This window comes from Mauremys reevesii, linkage group 4, assembly GCF_016161935.1.
Source record: "Mauremys reevesii isolate NIE-2019 linkage group 4, ASM1616193v1, whole genome shotgun sequence".
Taxonomy (NCBI): domain Eukaryota; kingdom Metazoa; phylum Chordata; order Testudines; family Geoemydidae; genus Mauremys; species Mauremys reevesii.
The window spans coordinates 30266839-30288293 of record NC_052626.1 but is presented as its reverse complement, the minus strand read 5'-3'; the positions used below and the strand labels follow the sequence as shown (position 1 = coordinate 30288293).

Below are 21455 nucleotides of genomic sequence, written 5' to 3'. Positions count from 1 at the left end.
TAAGGACCAACAAAGCGGGGTTCCTCTCCAGTGGGTGATATGGGGGGTGGACAGAGCCGTATTGGTGGGCTAAGGGATTAGTGGAGGGAGAAGGAGAGGAGAGGGATTTTGCTACATAGAAAACTATAAGCATTAAAGTTTCATAACAGACAGCATTAAGAGTTTAAAGTCTTTAATGCAAGACTTTGCCTTTCCCTGTCCTGCTCCCAGATCCCTTGTGTCTCACTTTTTACCTTCCCCTGTCACCTGTCAGTGCTTCTCTATCCTGCCCTCCCAACCATATGCCTCCCATCACCTGCCCTCCCCTTTCCTCCAAGACTGAGGAATTTGATGCTTGGACCCCTTTTGAGCCTCAGTCCCTGTTGATCCTTCTCTCTATACTCCTTCCCTAGCTCCTCCAGGACAGCTGCCTGACCACGTCTCCCTGACCTCCCACCTTTTATTTCTGGCTCAGCACAGCCTGGCAGAAATCAGCAGGGTTGTTATATATCATATAAAGGGTTGTATATGATGGTCTGTAGACACGTGAAAACAGCTCTGTCCCAGCGTATCACACTGCAGCTGAGGTAACAGGAAAAGATAAAATAATAAAGAAACAAAATACAGTGTCCTGCTACTTTAAGGCACACTCCGTTCTGTGCAGAGCATTTCTCTGCTCGGCTCCAAAGTACCAGGGCTTTCTTCATACTGATTAAAAATAAAGAGCAACCTGGTAAACAAAGGGTACTTCTGCTGGGGGAAATAAAAAACAGTCCTGAATTTGAAAAGCCTGTTATAAGCAAGATAGTCAGTTTCTCCATTCCTTCATGCAACTGTGCCTGAGAGCTTCCTGAGCCTGCAGTCCTCCTCTTTACATCCCTACACTAATGAAGCTCTAATATATTGCTTCCCAGCCTACCATAACGTGGGAGTACAAACACCTCATTCCGAGCTGTTTCACATTATATATCTTTGTTAATCCCCTATTAGCCCTCTGAGAAACACTGAGCCATTTGTCCTCAGGCCTGCAAAATTTAGCCTTTGTTGGCCAAGCCATTTGGGAGGTAAGATTAGCCAATGGAGAGGAAAAAAAAAACACTGGAAACATTGTAAACAGTCAACAAGAGAAAAACTTACAAAAACCACATCAGGGTGAAATCCTGGCCCACTGAAGTCAATGGCAAAACTCCCCTTGATTTCAACCAGACCAAGATTTTATCCCACAACTTTAAAAATTCATCTTCTAATTTTTCCCAAAAAACTTTTCAGAAAAATTCTATTCTGGGAAGAGTTTGGGCATATGTAATTTTTGGGTGATTATTTTCTTTTGGGGGAAATTGGGTTTAGCAAAATTGAATATTGGGGTTACAATGGGAAATTAGCTCTGGCCATAACCACAGAACTAGCACAGGCACTTCATAATCTTTGCTAATTATGCACAATCATTAAAGTATGCAAAGCAGTTGAACACTCAGGACCTGACTCTCAGTTATGCTAAGGCCCCTTTATACTATTCTGGCAGCATACATTTATGCTCATGCTGCCTTGGTGAACATAAGGATCAGGCCCTAATTATTTTAAAATACACAATCCAGTGATAGACCTCTTTGAACTCAATTATGTAGGAAATATTTAATACAGTGAGGAACCCACGCAGGTGACACTTTGTTAAAAAGGAGGGCTTATAGATCCAGCAAGCATAGTACAACATGTATTGTAGAATTAACTTACAATGACTCAACTAAGAAGTACGGTCAAAAAGGACAGATGGAGCTAAGCCAAATGTAGGGACAACTGAGACAGACTGTATGACTGACAATTCCAGAAACAACTGGCAATGGTAGTTAGCGCTTCTCAGATTCCACGTTTGGACAGGTGAATTTTTTGTTTGTTTGCCTTCCTTTTAAAATAAAAAAAGCAAAATAGCAAAAGCCAGCTTTTCCCTCAGTTTGTTTGGTGCCTTTGCTAAGCAGTGTTGCAGTTACAGAGGTGGGGAAGTTCACAGTCTTTGGAGCATAAAATCACACCCTAGAAAAGTTTTTAAAATCAACAACAACAACAAAAGGTTCTTAAAACATATAATCACATATAAAATCATACGGGATCTGCTGACAATACATGTTCAGATGTCTGCATCCTGGAAGGATTGTATATGAAGAGGCTTCTCTCATCAGATGGCGTAGGCCGTTGTGTCTGTGGTAACGCTGGTTAGGTTTTGAGCTGCTATATTTTTTTGAGGAAAAAGATCTGCAGAAAGGGGATAATGTCTTTTTGTTGTTGCTTTTAATGTTTAAAGGGAATGTACTGAAGGTTTAGAACGGGTACTGTGATACGTATATCCTCAGCCGGATGACAGAGCTCCCTCTGAAGTTGATGACAGTGTTGACTGTGATCATTTCCAAGTCCAACTGAATGGTACGGGGCCCTTTCACGGGACGGGTCATCACTAGAGTAGCACTGATAGGTCCCGTTTGCTGTGTGCAAAACAGAGAGAGAAGCAGGTGAGATTTCCAAAGATGATACATTAAGTTTATGATCTTAGAGTATACTACTTAATGGTTGAGTGTCTCACATCTCAAAATGATGCTTCCTTAGCCCTTCCATCCATTTTGCTGAGGTGGGCAAGTGTCATTATTCCTCTTTGATAGATGGAAAGATTTGAGCACAGAATAGTTAAGTGAACAAAGGTCAGGCAGAAAGTCAATGGTACAGCTGGGAATTAAAGCCAGGTTTCCTGATCCCTAGTTTAGTGCCCTATACATTGTACCTCATTGACTTGGTGAGTACATGGGTGGGACACCTCCAGAGGACTGGTGATTCAATAGGTCTCACTATTTTCTTTAAAGGTATGTACACAGCAATGGAGGTGTGATCATAGTGCGGATAGGCATACCTGTACTACCTTTAATTTAGCTAATATGGGTAACAACAGTAGTGAAGATGTGGCAGCCTGGGCTTCAGTGGGGCTAGTACAAGCCATTGGGTACTGTGGGCACACACTTGGGTTGCTAACCTGTGATGCAGTCTGTGCTGCCTTGTCTCCTCTCTCATAGTTACACGTTCGCTAGATTTACACTAGCTTTAATCACCCTTCATTTGCTGTGCAGACATACCCTGTCATTACTGAAGCAGTGCTCCAGCAGAGTGGTAGAGGACACTGTGCTGCTGTGGTTGCTGTATTTGGCTGATGTATAAAACAGAGGTAATTAAAGACCCATGTCGCTCACTGTAAATTCTTAAACAGACAATTACATTCTGCCTGCCTAAATATCTCCTACAGTCCACTTTCAATTAGAAAAGGCGCTTTGCATTTCCTGTGTTGAACTGTTGTGTATTTACAGGCACTGTTGAGAGCTACTGCACTTCACCCCAGAGATGGCTGCATTTCAATGGTATAGGAAGTGTCACTTTGTACAGTTTTATCAGTTTGTAAAGCATGTGGGGATCCTTGCAGATGAAAGTTGTTATTGTACATATAAATCCATCATTATTATCTGGAGGAAAAAGCAAGACCATGGATTCAAGAGGTGCTGGCATGTTGGGCCAGGTATTCTTTTCCTGTTTCCATTAGTTCTTAAGCTTCATGAAGTTTATTTTGGTTTGATGCAGAAATTTTTTTATCCATTTAAAGAGACACTGTGAAGTGGTTTTAAGTTCCAAAATTTAGACTTTATTTAAAAATAATATAATGAAGTTACAAAAACTTCATATGTCTATAAAAGCGGCAAAGAGTTCTGTGGCACTGTATAGACTAACAAACGTATTGGAGCATGAGCTTTCGTGGGTGAATACCCACTTTGCTGGATGCATTCACCCACGAAAGCTCATGCTCCAATACGTTTGTTAGTCTATAAGGTGCCACAGAACTCTTTGCCGCTTTTACAGATCCAGATTAGCACGTCTACCCTTCTGATACTTCATATGTCTAGAAAACTGTTCATGAATATTTTTCCAGTTTCAGTGGAAAGAGGGTTGGTTTTTCATTTGCATAAATATGTGTTGCAAAATCGGACCCTTTTGAGAGACTCCTTTAAATGTATTATACACAAAGGTGAAAGCAATGCTGTGATTGTGGGTCAGATTTTCAGATGTGCTCAGCACTCATAATAAACTCATCCCACAAGTACTTCTGAAAATCTGGTTCTCGTTTAGGTACCTAAATGGGGACTGAATGCTTGATAATCTAGCCAAAATGGTTGGTTCTCAGCACTTGAAAATCTGGTCCGGTGTTCCTAAATAGAGCAGCAAATCACCATTCAGCAGAACATCACACACACAGCCTGGGACCTGTTTTACTGAGAGACATGTTAGCCAGAGCACTCTGGTTAGCTCCTGCTAGGTTTTGAAAAAGTACCACAAAAATTTGAGCTGACAGTGGGATAGCTCACCAGAGAAGGGCAGCACGGGCTTAAGTTTAACAACCCACCTGACAGATGGCACTTTTAACAATACAGCAGTATCTGCCTGCCCCACCCTCATCCCCCACATCGACAACCTCTCGTTTTTATTATTTTCCAAAACAAAGGAACAGGCACCACCTGCTGGTTATAACCTAGACACTCTGGGAATATTCTGTTACCAGTTAAAGGAAAAGTGCAACATGTCCAATAAAAGAAAGGCCTTGGGTACTTTCTGGGATAAATGAAAGAACGGAATCAGATTTGAACAATGGAATTTGTCTGTGAACCCCACACAACTGACTGATCAATCCAGATAGGTGAAAAAATCTGGGACAATACAACTTTACAACAGCAAAATGCTGCTACAGGATGGAAATGATTATCCCTGGAACTGCCTGGAACCTTAAGACAAAGCTGATGCCATTTTAAAGTTTGGAATCCAATGCTACCATGAAGAATGTGAATTGGGAAATGCCAGAGTCTGTTCTAATATTATTTCTTATGATATGCTGAAAGTGTCATTATGTGTATTCCAATGAATGGCACTTGGTTTGACTATCAGGGTCAGATTCTACTTGTGGTTACTACCCAAGCTTCTGAGTCCCACCTTCTAAGAATGCCAGCTGTCCAATACATATCCAATGGAAAGCGTGTAAGGGGGGGGGAGAGAAGAAAGAGGTCAGCTGCAAATTGTGCGGAAAATCTGGACTTTTTATTAAAAATCCAAACCCCTGCAAACTGAATTTTTTTCAGTTTTTAGCCAAAAATGTTTGTGTTTTGACTGAGCATTTTGGGTTTTGTATTTTCAGTTTCCTGACAAAAAATCAAGTCGTCCTGAAGAAAACAGACACTCTCTGCAAAACTTTCTTTTAATATAAAACTCAGTTTTTCAGTTAAAAAAAAAACAACAAACAACCTGACAACATTTTAAACCAGCCTCCCTCTTCAGCTATTTCAAGATGTGAGATCACAGATCTCACTGAGCCATATTGTCACGTATGGAATAGCACAAGTGGGGCATGCTGGGCTAGTCTGGTGAATTCCCTACACTGCCATTATAAAGTATCTTTCCCTGGGATACATCACCTTCCTGCAGAACTAGCATCTACAGCCTTTCTGGGTTTGAGCAGCCCGCTGTGATTATGACCAGTACATTACACTGCATGGCTTTGGATGTAGTATGACAGGCACACATCTGCCCCTATGAGAGATCTTGCACTGAAATTTTAAATAGTACACATTAAAAACATAGTACAGCTGTCAGAGAAGGATGTGGCAAACTATAAGATACTGGTAGGACTCTATACAGACTTACTCACCCGCATGTAGAATTCTCTGCCCTCATTCCCTGATTTGATTTGGAAGATGTAATAGGCACCAGGGAAGCGAGTTGTTGCTTGCATTTGGAAGATGTCAGACGGCACGGACCGTCCTGACATGATGTCCATGTCTCTGTATAGGATGGTGAATGGTTGATCTCTGCAACCGGGGTTTTCAGCTGGACACATGCAGCGACTAATGTGGACAGAATTATCATCAGTATTGAGCCAATTCTGCAACACCTATTTCACTACATGTTGCTATGAAAGCAAAAAATAATGGAGTACAAAACTTAACTGGCTTAAAGAACCATGAAACTTTCATTTCCTTTGCTTGCATTCAGAGCTCTCCATAGCTCCACCCTCATCCTTCCTATATCTCTGCCTTCATCTTCCTTCTGCTCTCTAGGCTCTGCCAAAACTGCTCTTCATACTGAAACTTTTGTCTCCTTTGATCCCTCAAGAATTTGGACTTTCTTTTCTGACAGCTCTGCAGCTGTGGACTCCTAATGCACGATTGTCCTGGTAGGAATTTAGCCTATAAGCTCTTCAGGTTAGGGACCTGTTAATTATTGGCCTAGCTCACTTACGGTGCAGAACCATGAACATCAATGGGGCTATATAAATAATTATATTACTTTTTGGACAGGCTGTGTGTCGAACACCTTTCAGGTACATGTCATAGATTAAATACAGTCAGAGAATAAATCTAAAGCCTGGCCAGAGCCACAAAGTCCAGTTCTTCCAAAGCCTGGGTCTGGAGTTTTGTTTCAGGTACATCTCTAATTAAATCAGACAGTCCACAATGATGATCTAAATAGCCTCCTCTCTTTATTACACACACAAACCATAATCCATAAACACCCCATGGATGGGCTGAACTTGAGCAAATACTTGACCAAAGAGATATCTTGCACTGACAGCCAATAAAGGTAAATTTTGTTATCTATGTTATGTCCTAATGGTCCCTGCTGGCCTTAAACTCTGTGAATATTAAAAGACCCAGCAACTTGCTTTCCTTTGATCACACTAAATCCCATTGTTCTGGTTGATGACATTACCCTAACTGCTTCCTAGAATCTCTCATCTTCCCTCTATTTAAGTAATGCTAATTTCCTTGACAGTACTTCTAAAGTAAAATCAGAGTCTGCATATAGATTTTAAAGCACTTTAAAATATGGCTCTTAAAACCAGAATTTTGATCTTGGGGCAAAACTCCCAAAAGAAGCCCCTGCAGAATGCAGGCAGAGAGCAAGAAACATGCCCAAGCCACATTTGCTGAAAGTGCTCAGACTCTCAGTGCATCAGTGTTGCTCAGGTTCAGTGACCAGAGCATGTCACCTTGAGCCACCCAGTTACTAGAACTGGTGATAACAGTTTGGCTGGAAACCCTTTGGATGTTAACAGAGCCCTAGTCTTGTTGCATGTCTTTTGTTCTCTTTGGCTTCAGCTACTGACATACCATCTGGAGTTTTAAGCATAATGTTGAGTAACTTCGCAAGGGGGCTGCAGGTACCATAAGATGATTTAAATAAATCCAAAGTGACTGACAAGACTGGGGAGTATTTCAGCCATAATTTGACTCCCAAGCGTGTGCAAAAAAAGTTAGAACCACCATGTGATTTTGTAAGATGCTGGGGCTTTTAGTAGGGGGATTGTATCTTGGGAACACTGTGCTCAAAGGACCTCACATGTGGATCACTAACAGTACCTAGGAACCCCATGAGGCAAAGCAAATTTCAAGACAATGTCAGTCAGCGTGTGGATTTTACAACTCTTAGAAGAGTCATCTTTTAAACGGTAAGCGACTCACTCTTAACTCTAGCAGAGCTGCCACTCCTCTATAGTACAGTGTGTTATGCTTTCAAAGCACTGTACAAACATTAACTACTTAATCCTCACAACCCCCTGGATTAGGTAGGTAAGGAAGTACTATTATTAACAAATAGATTGTGTTTGATCAAGTATGATTAAAGGGAGGTGGCAATGGAGTAACTAACTTTCTTTTGTTGAATTACAACCATTATGGTCTTCTCTGCTGCACTCATTTTGGTGAGGGCTTTTCCAGCTTAACTTTCCACACAACTGAATCTCCTACCACCTGGCAAGTAATTGCAATTTATATTTTTATAAAGCTTGCTAATAGTAAATGCAACAATAGCGTCTGTATAGCACTTTAGATGTACTTTGCTGTCAAGTTGCAGAAGTGCAATTTATTTGCCTCAAGCATATTTACTGCCCTCCACTTCTATGGGTCTGTTACTCACTTGTCATTGATCTGGATATAAGGATCCTCACACTTTACTGGGTCTAGACATTTGTATCCTCCTTGGATATTGAAACAGGTTTGCTGTGTAGTACAAGTGAAGTTTCTAGTCTCACATTCATTGATATCTGAAACATAAAAATGAGAGGGAGGATAATACAAGGAAAACTCTACAAGATGCCACCCTTGTAAAGTGTGGCCTAGTGGTTGGAGCACTGAATGGGGACTCGGGAGACCTGGCTCTGCCACTGACCTGCTGGATGACCTTGGGCAAGTCACTTCCCCACTCCGTGCCTCACTTTCCCCCATCTGTAAAATGGGGGCTGTGACACTGACTTCCTTTATAAAGCACTTTGAGATCTATGGATGAAAACAGCTATAGAATAGCTAGATATCATTTATTATTTGTATTTTAGTATAATAAAGCAACCTCTCCTATTAAGAGATTGCACCAAAGTATCACCAAACAAAGCACAACCCTGCTCCATCTGTATTAGAAGGCTACCTCTGATAAGTAAGGATGGATTACTAACCTTGTAGTAACTTGAGCTCTTGCGATGTGTTGTCTCTATGAGTAGTGCTATTTAGATTGTGCATGCATCCAGGACCAGAGGTTTTTCACTAGCAGAGTTTGGGCCATGTGTGCACAAAGGGCACTGCCAGATCACCCGCCATCTTAGTTCTGTCCCTACCATCAGTGCCAGGTAGGGGGAGACCAGGCAGCAGAGGAGGAGTGTTGGTAGTGCACTGCACAGCTCAAAGAACTCAAGTTACTACAAGGTAAGTAACCCATCCTTCTTCAAGTGGCTGTCCCTATGTGTAATGCACTTCAGATGATTCACAAGCAGTGTCTGTTTCAAGGAGCTGTCTGCCTGGAGTCTTTTGACACAGCAGATTGCAGAGCTGCCCTGCCCAAAGAGGCAGTAGAAGCAGCTGCTTGCACCAGTGCATATTGTCTAGTGAAGGTGTGAATGGAATTCCAAATTGCTACTCTGCACATGTTAGCAATAGGAACGTCTCTAAAGAAAGCTACCGATGCTGCCTTAGCTCAAGTTGAGTGAGTTCATATGCTGCCCTCAAGGGACATATTATTTAACTTGTCCCAGAATAGGTTGGAGGGGAGAGGTGAGGGGGGAAGCGGGAGGTGGCCTGCAGCCTGGGACCCCCACTGGTGCTGGGAAGGCGTGGTCTGGGATCTCCGCTAGTGCTGGGACGGGGGAGGAGAGGTGGCGGCGCGCAGCCGAGGAACCCCGCTGGTGCTGGAGGGGGAGGGTTGGCAGGGCTGGCAGGTTCCCTACCCGGCTCCGACTGGCATGTCTCTGCAGCACCTAGGGGGAGGAGTGCCTAGGAGGGCTCCATGTGTTGCTTCCACCACAAGTACCAGCTCCACAGCTCCCATTGGCTGGGAACCACAGCCAATGGGAGCTGTGAGGGCAGCGCCTGCAGATGTGGGCAGCACGTGGAGCCCCCGGACGCGCCACCTAGAAGCTGCAGGAACATACTGGTGGGAGCTGGGGAGCATCCCCAAGTAAGCACCATCGCCACGCACCCCAATCCCCTGCCCCAGCCCTGAACCCAAACTGCTACTGCTGGCTCAGAGGCTGCCTGGCTTGGGCAGCCTGAGCCAGCACCAGCTGCTGCAGAAGTCACGGAGGTCACAGAAAGTCACGGAATTCATCACTTCCGTGACCTCTGAGACAGACGCACAGCCCTACACATAAGTACTGGTGGCCATATGACCCAACAGTGATAAGCAGGATTTGTCTGGATGTTCAGGGGCTCAAACAGATCTGCTGTATGAGCCTGGTGATGGAGATACTGTGGGTATATTGTATGATGGTCCCAGAAGAGCCTCCAGACTCAATACCATCACTGTGCAACATTGTAGCCCCTCAGTAATGGCCACCGAGGTGCTGGGTACCAGTGAGTATATGGGGGAGAGGGTATCCTCTAGTACAAGAGTAGTGAGGTAGTGTGGAGACTCTCAATATTTTATCAGGGCTCAATGCTCTGTAGGAGTCCTTAGGGACATAGACTGGGACAGGTGTCTGCTGCAGTCCTCTTCTGACTTTGAGGATTCTGACCTCAGATCCAGAAAGGGAGGCTCTTCATATTGCAGGAGGTGGGAGTGATCTGCCTTTACTCATTTATGGTATCGGAGACAGTCTGCCTCAACCCAACTTGTTGGTGGGGATTGGAAAGTGGTACCACAGAGATATTGGCACCAGTTGAAGTCTTGGTGCCAGGTGTTGAGATCTGGAAAGGAGGAGTGACTTCAGTTCTAGGAATAGCAGAAAATTTTCAGGAATCAGAAAGCCAGACAGAGTTGATGGGAGATGTCTCCACAGCTCAGGACACTGAAGAAGAGGTCATTAAATCCTACGGTACCAACGAGGGTTTCGGTGTTGAAGAAGCAGTCCCCAGTACTGGAAGATGCTGCAGTTTTGCCCTTTGAAGAAGTCCCAGTCTGTTCCTTCTCAGTACTGTATGGTCCTGTTCTGAAGTACAAATCTCCCAGTGACTTGGAATGGGGCAGGGACTTCTGCCTCTTCTTAGATTTGAATGGGGAATCTTCCCTCTTGTCCTTATGAATGCACTTGTATCTCCCTTCCCTTCCCTGCTCTCCTGAGCCTCTCTGAGCCGGTGAGGGGTGGAGGTCTTGGAGACCAAAGAAGAGGCACCAATCCTACCTTCTTCAGGTTGATGTACAGGGGCATACGCCTTACTTTCATGTACTCCTCAAAGAGGAACTTTTGGAGCTGAAACTCCCTGCACTGCTTTTTCCTACTCAGAAACGACCTGCGGATATCACAGGGGCATACTGGAAGAGACATTGACTTCCCCCAGGAAGTACAGACAGATATTGTGATAGTCCATGACCAGGAAGGGATTGGGGCATGTATTGCAATTTTTGAAACCAGGGATTTTTGGCATGCTCCCCACAACCATTGGGTGGGTGGGTGTGGGTGTGAGTATGTATACAGCAATGACTTCCCACCATTGGAAAAAGTTTCCAAAAATAGGGAACCAGACCCCTAAATCTATCACTTAACTGACTCCATGAATGCTGCTACTGAGACGATTAAAAAAAAATCTCCGTATCGATGAACTCTGCAGGATTTCTTTTTCAGTGAATGTATAGAGGGTGGACATTAAAGAAAAAGCAGACTGCTCCTGTGCTCACAGCCAGCTTAAAACTGGCCAAGAAGCCGCAAACAGAAAGCTGTATTGAAAGGGAGAAGCGAGTCCAGCAGCAATGGTACAACCACGGCTACAGCTTAATGCAGAACATACAGAACAATAAGTGGAGATGCAATAAAAAAGAGAATGCCCCAGGCACAGTCATGGAAATCAGTTGCTATCTCTTTCTTATCCTATAGTGCAGGACACATCCATAGATGCAGAGACCAGTGCTCTAAGTTTGAGATTAGCTCTACTCAGTAATATACTTTAATGACTTAACGGCATTTCAAAAACTCCAGAGTAAAGTAGGGGCTCTCAATGGACCCAATCCTCATTTCCCCCATTGGAGTCAGTAGGTGTTTTGCCACTGTCTTCAGGGGGAGCAAAACTGGCCCATTAGGTACCTTTCTGTGCAACCCTTACTCACAATAGTAAGCGCTTACTCATGCAAATAACCCCATTGATATCAATGGGATCACTCATGGGAGAAAGCACTCATCAGCATGGCTGCACAATACACCCCGTAAGATATTTCCAACTTTTTGCAATGCCAAGATCAAACAAACGTCTCAAGTATTGATTTTCAGTGAATCAACTTAATTTGCCTTCCAGAACTATGAGCTATTTACTGTTTGGTTGGATTTTAATTCATGGTTGGAATGTTCTTACCTTGGCAGCTTCTGTTATCATCAAGCAGAACATAGCCAGGGGGGCAGGAACAGTAGTAAGAACCGGGCTCATTCACACATTGGTGCTGGCAAAGGAACTCTGAGAAGCTGCACTCATCCATGTCTGCAGTGGTAGAATGAAGTTTACAATGCTTTGTGTTAAAGTAAAAAGGACTTTCCCCTGAACTCCGTCCTAACTACAGTGCCTGTCACCACAAAAATTCATAGAGCTACAAGATCATGGTGTTTGCTATTCAACTCGGTTTAATAAGCCAGATTCAACTTTGATGTAAATCCACTGACTTTGCTGAAGGTATACCAGGGTGAATATGGCTCATGGTAGCTAGGAATGAATGTAAATTATTACTTTACTTGAAAAAGGAAAATGATCCAATTCACTATTGTTTTCTAAGCCTCACCCATGTCAAGTCAGGCCTACAACTATTAATAAATGATAATGAAACCCACTCTCAGAAGACCATCCAGTAGGCAAGCCTGTCTAAAAGCGAGACTCTAGCCTGAATGAAATGTAGACTGGCACCTTTCTATTCAATATACCTGCTCAGTGTGGGTAATCAGTGAGGCTGGCTTACTTGACTAACTGAAATAACCTTCTAGTGTTTCTTACTCTTGTTAGCCCTGCAGAGCCAACATAGCTAAGAGAGAGTGAACTGGATTTTATTCCTTTTTATGCATCATCAAGAGACTTGCTTAAGTTCCAGTCAGTTACTTGTCATTCAGGGTATAGTTTGGCCTGCAGAAGTTTTATTACCGGTGATGACAGAAGAAACTTGACTCTTAGGTCCCCAGATAAAAAAAATGTTTTAATTGTTTTAATTTTAAAGTGATGCCTGTGATCTGGGTCATGACAGACTCCAGGGGGCCATTTTTAAATAGCTACTTTTTAGAATACAGTACCAGGGAAGAACATTCAGCCACAGGTAGCCCCAAGGCTACTAAGCCATTTTAATTCAGGGTCATCTCTACTATGCAACTGAATGTTGCAGATCATGGGAGTCAAGGTGGTGGGGTGGCCTACAATAGGTTTCGCTATATTTTTAAAAATACAACCAGTTTTGTTAATTCTTCTGGAAGACTATGGCAAAACTGGCCATTGCCTTCAGGAGTGCAGTTGGACTTCATCAGTGCATTTTTTTTAAAGCTCTTTGCTATGTATAATCAATTCTGCTGTGTCACCAGAGTATTTGCACACCTTAGGGCCCACTCCTGCATGCTTGGTACATTCAAAGGCTCCTTTTGACTTCAGGGAGGGGTTTTGGTGGGTGAGAAACACAGGGTCAGGCCCAGAATGACTTGCTGACAGTTCTCTGTGCAGCTATACAGGGGACCTAGCTCTCCTCCTGTAAGGAGCTGAGTGCCTCACTTCCCATTGATGGCAGCTGAAGGTTAAGGCATTCAGCACCTTTTTAGCTCTGGCACTCAGTAGCAGAAGTACACCCTCCACTAATCTGCAGGTACAAGGGGAGGATTTGGGTGTAGTGCAGAGGGTTTGCAAATAACGGAGTCCGTCCATGTCATCTATTCTGTTTGGTGCATCAATGCATCCAACTGAAATGTTACTTCACAACTTTTTAATTAAGCTTTCTCTACAGGTGAGGTAGCATTGAGTGAAAAACTAGAGAGCGAAAGGATACATTGCTCTTATTTCCTGTATTGTCAGAAAACCTGTTTCTAATTGTCCATGTGATTGGCCATTCACTTCTATCTCACTTCACAGGTAGAACTACCCATGGAACATAGGTATGTTTTCATGATCCAGATGTTACAGACCTGACCTAGTGCTAATCTAAGGCATAGGAGTGAAAGGCCTCTCCTCAAACAAATGGTAATGAGTGTGTGTGTGGAGTCTTCCCTCGCAGGGAGCGGTGGGTTTGAGTATTTTATAAAGGGAAAAATCTTTTCTGGAAAGCAAAGCCTTCCCTCCAAGAGAGTGACAACAGTCCCAGCAGAAATCCTGCATCCCACCCCTGCAGCAGCCAGCTCTGGTTTTTAGCCTTTATTCATTTATTTCCTAGGCATTCCAATATGGCTTAATAACATCATCCTAGCTCAGTGCAGGTCTTCCAGAATGCCTAGAGATCTCTAAAATATCAGGGAAGCTGAGCAGCCTTTCAAATCTTGGATTAAAAACAGAAATGCTGGTTTTCATTCTTTTTACTCTTGATTTGCTAAATCAACATAATTTGCAGAATTTTGTGTACAAGTGAGAAAGCAGGACCCCAATGTTCCACATGGGATCATGTCTGAGGGGAAAGCACATGCAAGGAAGGTTACTGTTAATCATTTCCTTATTCCCCTGCTTAGTTAATAAGAGAACATAACATAAGAACGGCCATACTGGGTCAGACCAAAGGTCCATCCAGCCCAGTATCCTGTCTACCGACAGTGGCCAATGCCAAGTGTCCCAGAGGGAGTGAACCTAACAAGTAATGATCAAGTGATCTCTCTCCTGCCATCCTTCTTCACCCTCTGACAAACAGAGGCTAAGGACACCATTCCTTGCCCATTCTGGCTGATAGCCATTAATGGACTTAACCTCCAAGGATTTATCTAGTTCTCTTTTAAACCCTGTTATAGTCCTAGCTTTCACAACCTCCTCAGGCAAGGAGTTCCACAGGTTGACTGTGCACTGTGTGAAGAACCTCCTCCTTTTATTTGTTTTAAACCTGCTGCCCATTAATTTCATTTGGTGGGCCCTAGTTCTTGTATTATGGGAACAATTAAATAACTTTTCCTTATTCACTTTCTTCACACCACTCATGATTTTATATACCTCTATCATATCCCCCCTTAGTCTCCTCTTTTCCAAGCTGAAAAGTCCTAGCCTCTTTAATCTCTCCTCATATGGGACCCTCTCCAAACCTCTAATCATTTTAGTTGCCCTTCTCTGAACCTTTTCTAATGCCAGTATATCTTTTTTGAGATGAGGAGACCACATCTGTACGCAGTATTTGAGATGTGGGCGTACCATGGATTTATATTAGGACAATAAGATATTCTCCATCTTATTCTCTATCCATTTTTGAATATTTGCTTTTTTGACTGCCACTGCACATTGCGTGGACGTCTTCAGAGAACTATCCACGATGACTCCAAGATCTCTTTCCTGATTAGTTGTAGCTAAATTAGCCCCCATCATATTGTATGTGTAGTTGGGGTTATTTTTTCCAATGTGCATTACTTTACATTTATCCACATTAAATTTCATTTGCCATTTTGTTGCCCAATCACTTAGTCTTGTGAGATCTTTTTGAAGTTCTTCATAGTCTGCTTTGGTCTTGGCTATCTTGAGCAGTTTAGTATCATCTGCAAACTTTGCCACCTCACTGTTTACCCCAGGGGTAGGCAACCTATGGCACGTATGCCGAAGGCGGCACGCGAGCTGAATTTCAGTGGCACTCACACTGCCCAGGTCCTGGCCACTGGTCTGGGGGGCTCTGCGTTTTAATTTAATTTTAAATGAAGCTTCTTAAACATTTAAAAAACCTTATTTACTTTACATACAACAATAGTTTAGTTATATATTATACACTTATAGAAAGAGACCGTCTAAAAATGTTAAAATATATGACTGGCACGTGAAACCTTAAATTAGAGTGAATAAATGAAGACTCGGCACAGCACTTATGAAAGGTTGCCGACCCCTGGTTTACCCCTTTCTCCAGATCATTTAGGAACAAGTTGAATAGGATTGGTCCTAGGACTGACCCTTGGGGAACACCACTAGTTACCCCCGACATTCTGAAAATTTACCATTTATTCCTACCCTTTGTTCCCTGTCTTTTAACCAGTTCTCAATCCATGAAAGGATCTTCCCTTATCCCATGACAACTTAATTTACAAAGAAACAAAGGCTTGAGTCTGAGCCGCCAGTTCCTGAGTACTTATTCCCAGCTCTGACACACAGACTCCCCTGAGCAAATCACTTAAGCTCTCAGTTTGATTCCCCCAATCTTTAAAATGGGGGTTAAATATATTTAACCATCTCACCAGGGGTGTTGTAGGGATGAGTAAGTATCTATAAAGTGGTTTATAGAGGGAGCATGCTCGATATTGTTGTTATTAACTTCAGGCCATGAAGCTACTTTATCAACAGGGAGTGTGAAAAAACAGACACCGCTTTACGTCTTGTGTAATCCTGCTAAAGCCAGAATTTGGACCAATTAGCATCTCACTGCCAAAACAAGGACTTAAGAACAGAATTTTAAAGGTATTCAACATTGCGAGGTCTAAGTCCCATTTTCAAAAGTGACTAGACATTTAGGAGACTAACTCCCACTGATGTTCACTGACACTCAGGGTCCTAAGTGCCCAACTCACTTTTGAAAGTGAGACTTAGGCTCCTGAGTTAGGCATTGCAGTGCTGAGCAGAATAACCCCTAAATACCTTTAAAATCTGGGCCTGAGTCCCTTTCTTTATAATTAGGCTTACAAAGAACAACGGCTTAACATACACTGCACGTCACATGTTTTTTCTCTCAAACACAGCCCTTTACATCTGTTTAGTGTAAATTAAAAAACAAATATTTTCCAGGGAGGTTTTTTCCTTCCAAGAAATATTGGCTGGTCTCTCTCATTTAAACAGACTGTGGGGACAGTCATGAAAGAAGTTAGCCTAACTATTCTTTTTCAATTAAGCAAAATAAAACAACAAAAGGAAAATGAGAGCGGGGGAAAGAACAATGGTGTAACAATTTTCCAATAATACTGCTCCATGGTGGATGGATCGCTCCTATCTGATTAGATTCAACAGTGCTCATGAGGAGGTTTCTCGTTTCTTTAAATCTGTAGCAGGCAGGTGGGGCTGGAAAATGTTCGGGAAAGTTCTTCAGTAAAGCAGGGCAGGAGAGGTAACATGTGCTTAAGTACCTTTTGAATTAAAGTGAGCTATTTGCTGTATCAGGGCAAGAATAGATTTTGGAATAATGCTATTTTATTTATGCCAATAAAGTTCCTTGGTGAGTGTTAGAAGAAAGCAACTCTTTTCTGTGGTTCTTTACCATTGTCACAGAACAGTTCTAATGTTTAATCTATTTCTTTAATACCAGTATGAGAAAAAACATACACTACCACTGATTTGTGTGTGGTTTCTTGCTTTTACCCTCCTGTTTAACTGAAATTAGGAAAAGATTAATTGTTCTACTGGATTGGATAGGTAGATATATCCTACTTCTAACAGTGAACCATATTTGAAACTTCAGAGGAAGGCATATAAAAAATAACACATTACAACGAATGATTTAAAGACAGTTAACCCCCTCCCCACATCCAATCACTGAAGACAGTTACCACTGCAGCTGATTCCATCCGCTTCCAGTTCATAGCCAGGATCACAGCGACAGAGAAAAGAGCCATATGTGTTGACGCAGTTTTGCACGCAAGGGTTCTGGGTTGTACATTCATTCACATCTACGGGAAACCAATACTCAGTTTATCAATGACTTCTCCCAAGGCACTGTATCTAATTAGTTACTATTACAATCAAACATTAGAAAGGACTTAACAGTACAGGCACAGCAGTCTCTTGCAAAGGTTTGACTCAGTTTGTATTGTTGTTGGTATTTAAGGCTGATGAATTGTAATGAAAAAAGTGGTTGGAAACCCAGTCCATTCTGTATGTAAAGCAATTGGGAACACCGTCCCTAATGCTGTTGCTGAGGCACTAGATAGCATTGAATATGAGATCAGATAGTCTCATATTTAACAAATCTGCCAGCTCTTGAACCTACCCCTAGTGAGCGAAGAGGGTCACTTACAACTGAGACTTCTTGGGGGAAAAGCTGCTTGATCTGTCTAAGATCAGAAAATAACAAGAAAGACTGGGATAAACTATTTACTGCAGATGCTTCCTTGTTTATCTAGTAATTATAAGAGTCTCCGACTGATTTAATCTGAGCAAGACCAGGCCAAAAGCAGCAGGATAAATCTAGGGAATGCTGATGTAATGAGGAAATGATCCTTATAGAATCCTGTGGCTACCATAAAGTAAATAGTTTCTTTTTAGGACACTTGCAACTCCTGGAATGTCTTTATCCCATTAACGCTGGGCCATTCCCTGAGCAGCTGCTTTGAAGTATTTTACTGTTCAAGAACAGAAATATAACGTTGATCATGAGATCACAGAGGCTCTGATCCAGTAAGGCATTTAAACACATTGGAGAGGAAGAATGGTCCAACAGGGCATTAACCTGGGACTTGGGAGACCTGGATTCAATTTCCTGCTCTGCCACAGACTTCCTATGCGATTTTGGGCAAGTCACTTCATCTCTCTGTGTCTGTTCTCCATATGGAAACTGAAGCTAATGGTACTGTCCTACCTCACAGGGGTGTCGTGAGTATAAATACAGTAATAATTAGAAGGTGCTCAGATACTACAGTGATGGAAACCATATGAGTACCTTCAGGAACGTTTACCCTGCAAGCTGAAGTTCCAGCATGAGGAGGCATACCTGCAGGATCGAGTTAGCATGCTAAAACAGAATGCGGTTGTGGCAGGTTACCCTGAGTATGTGCCTAACAACTTGGATATAGATGTACTTGGGGTGGCTAGCTACTCACACCACAGTGGCTACACTCTATTTTTAGCACACTAGCTGAATCAGAGCTAGCACAGCTGTGTCTCCTCCAGCTCAAAGTGTAACCATACCCTATAACAGACAGTGTAACACATGTGAACTCGGCAGGATATTCATGTTCTTAAAGTTACACACATGCTTAAGTGCTTTGCTGGGCTGGGGTCAACACTGCAGTAGTTATTGCCTGTATACAGTACCTTGGCATGATCGTCCATCATCATTAAGGGTAAAACCTGGATTGCATGTACAGGAGTAGGAACCAGGTACATTGGCACACAGCTGCTGACAGTAGCCATAGCGACATTCATCTATATCTAAAAATAAAAAGATTCAAAGTACAGACAAGATTGTAGTTGTAATTGCCATACATAGCATTAGATAAACTCATATAACCATAGGACTAAAATTTACTCATAGCGAGGGGGGAAGGGATTAATATATGATATTCTGACTCCAGAACTCGAACAGCTAAATTCCAGAGCATTCGGATGGAAGGTTGTTCAAATCCATCTCTCCCCAAGACAACACAGCAATACATTTTGTTATAAATAGCTGAAATATAATTATGGGAGCTGATTGGTTCCATGGTGTAAATGATTCTGCTCAATGTGCTACATCATCAAAAAGCCCATGTCACACACCCTCCGTAGCTACTCTCGATTTGTGTCTATTAGAGTATAGCCCAAAACATTATACTGTTTTTTTGTAATGGTTAGGTTGTAATCCTGGTCACTTAGACACACATATCAGCGCTACTTCCATAGTAAGGTGAGCAGAATTTAGCCCCAAAAGCTGCTTTTAGTCTTAGAGGTGGCAATCTTTAAATATTTTTATCATCCTGAAAAACTATTTTTATTGAGCTGTTTTCACTGGCTTATGAGGAAACTTTAAAATATAAGAATTCATAGTGTCGCTAAAATAACAGTTTTTTTGTTGAACTGCAGCATTAACAATCATTGCATTTGACTGTCATGAGCAAGAGGCAAGACTGAAAGACACAAGCATAATGTAAATGTACTCTCTGATGGCACTGGAACCTAATAAACATGATTATGAAAGTTAGGAAGAGCTTTACTCCTTGCTTCAGAGCAGAAATAAAACACCTGATGAATTGTCTCTTTTGTGGCTATTCATTTTCTTTTGGATCAGCTGCCTTCTAATTTATGGAGTTTGGTTTTTGGCTGTCCTCAAAACTTCATATCCTTCCAATAGTGAGTTTATGACCCTGCTTAGATTTTTCTTTATGGGTGATTCAAATAAGCTCTCAGAGCAAATACTGCACTGATATTCAACTTCTATCTCTAGTGACAACCCAAGCCTTGTAGTGACAGCAGATGGGAAAGACGGTATTGGAAGACGTTCCCTATATGAGTGCTTCCTGTAAACAAGGTCATGGGTGAATGGTTTATTCATTCTTCTCTCTCTCTCTCTCTCTGTTTGTTTGAGCTGGAAAGTACTGCTGTGTTTGGAAAAACTATAATTATATAAAAGTCTGTGGTGATCTGGAAAAATAACTCAGTTTGATGAAAGCTTAACAAATTTGCACTTGTATAACCAGACCTGAGCTTTCTCAAAACTGCATCCCTAAGACACTGTGGTGGAATATTAAATGATAACATCCAGCCAGTGAAACACTAAGGTAGACATAGAAAACCAGTCAAACAAACACTTCCTTGAATGAGAGGGTGATTCTTGGCTGAATGTCCAGTGGCAATGAGAACCTGCAGCATTCGTGGGGTTCAGTGGAAATTGCGGGTGCTGACCACCTCTGAAAAGAAGACATATGTTTCCAGCAACTTTTGAAAGCTGCATTTTCTGAATTTGATTTTCTGGGTTGACTCTTGCTCCCTTACTCACAAGGGTATAGCCACTGGGCTTGAGTCTTCTCTCTGCCATACCAGTTCCATGCTGGTGCAACTCCTTTGATGTGAATGTCCAGTGGCGATGAGAACCTGCGGCATTCATGGGGTTCAGTGGAAATTGCGGGTGCTGACCACCTCTGAAAAGAAGACATATGTTTCCAGCAACTTTTGAAAGCTGCATTTTCTGAATTTGATTTTCTAGGTTGACTCTTGCTCCCTTACTCACAAGGGTATATCCACTGGGCCCGAGTCTTCTCTCTGCCATACCAGTTCCATGCTGGTGCAACGCCTTTGATGTGAATGGAGTTCCACTGGCAAAAGCCAATTAGACTTCTTGTCTTCCATCTGTTTACTAAGGTGAGTAAGGAAAGCAGGATTTGCCATTTATGGTATCAGTTATATCAGAAGTATCTCCAGAAGCTCCAACACGTGAAAATCAGAATACTGATAGTTTCAGTTTTGTCTGTCACACATAAATGCACAAATAGCAGTTCATTGTTTGTCATTTATCATGTACTTTTTGGCATAATATAGGCATTCTCTGATGTCTTACTTCAAATTGGTTATGTTCCCGGTTTGGATTTTAAAGCAGAAATTAGGTGTTAAAGACTATTTTATACAATGGAATATTTGAATAGTTTGAATATTTAGGTGATTTTATATGACCATGAAGAATAGACAACACTGGGTAGCTGCTAGCTAGCTATATCCAGTTTATCAGGTTTAAGTTTTTGGGTTTGAGTGGCAATTTTGTCAAAGAAATGGCTCAGGAAGCTAGGTTAAACAGGACAAAAGTAATGGAAATATGTTTAAAAGCATTAAGGGGCATTGATTTTCACCTTTAATAGATTTATTTTCTGTTTTAGTCCAATACCAAGATGACCCACATACCAGTGACAGGTGTGTCATATAAACGTCTCGCTAGATAGGTTAAGCCCTAATCCTGCAAAGTTTTATACACATTCTCAACTTTAAGCACGTGAGTACTTCTGTTCTCCTCAGTGGCACCACTCTCAGCACTGAAAATTTAGTACATGCTTAAGTCTTTGCAGGATCAGGACCTACAGGTTTCCAAGCCAGGGACTTTGTTTTTGTAGGAACCCTTTTCCTGATTGGCTCCTCTTGGCACCACTGTGTAACTACTGTGCTGGCACTTACTGGCTAAATGTTAAATAGCAACAA

The 21455-nt window shown here is 42.2% G+C and overlaps 1 protein-coding gene across 3 annotated transcripts in view; it reads right to left on the bottom strand.

Moving 5' to 3' along the window:
- Positions 1-2243: 2243 nt before the first annotated feature.
- Positions 2244-21455, bottom strand: part of FBLN5 (fibulin 5) — a 74856-nt gene continuing 55644 nt past the window's right edge. For all 3 annotated transcript variants that reach the window (XM_039537136.1, XM_039537138.1, XM_039537137.1), the window contains 6 exons: positions 18609-18725; positions 17126-17245; positions 11817-11939; positions 7966-8092; positions 5699-5894; positions 2244-2453 (listed from right to left, as the gene is read on the bottom strand). In XM_039537136.1, the coding sequence (XP_039393070.1) occupies positions 2292-2453; positions 5699-5894; positions 7966-8092; positions 11817-11939; positions 17126-17245; positions 18609-18725 (845 nt within the window). In that variant the 3' untranslated portion in view covers positions 2244-2291. The remainder of the gene's footprint in view (positions 2454-5698; positions 5895-7965; positions 8093-11816; positions 11940-17125; positions 17246-18608; positions 18726-21455) is intronic.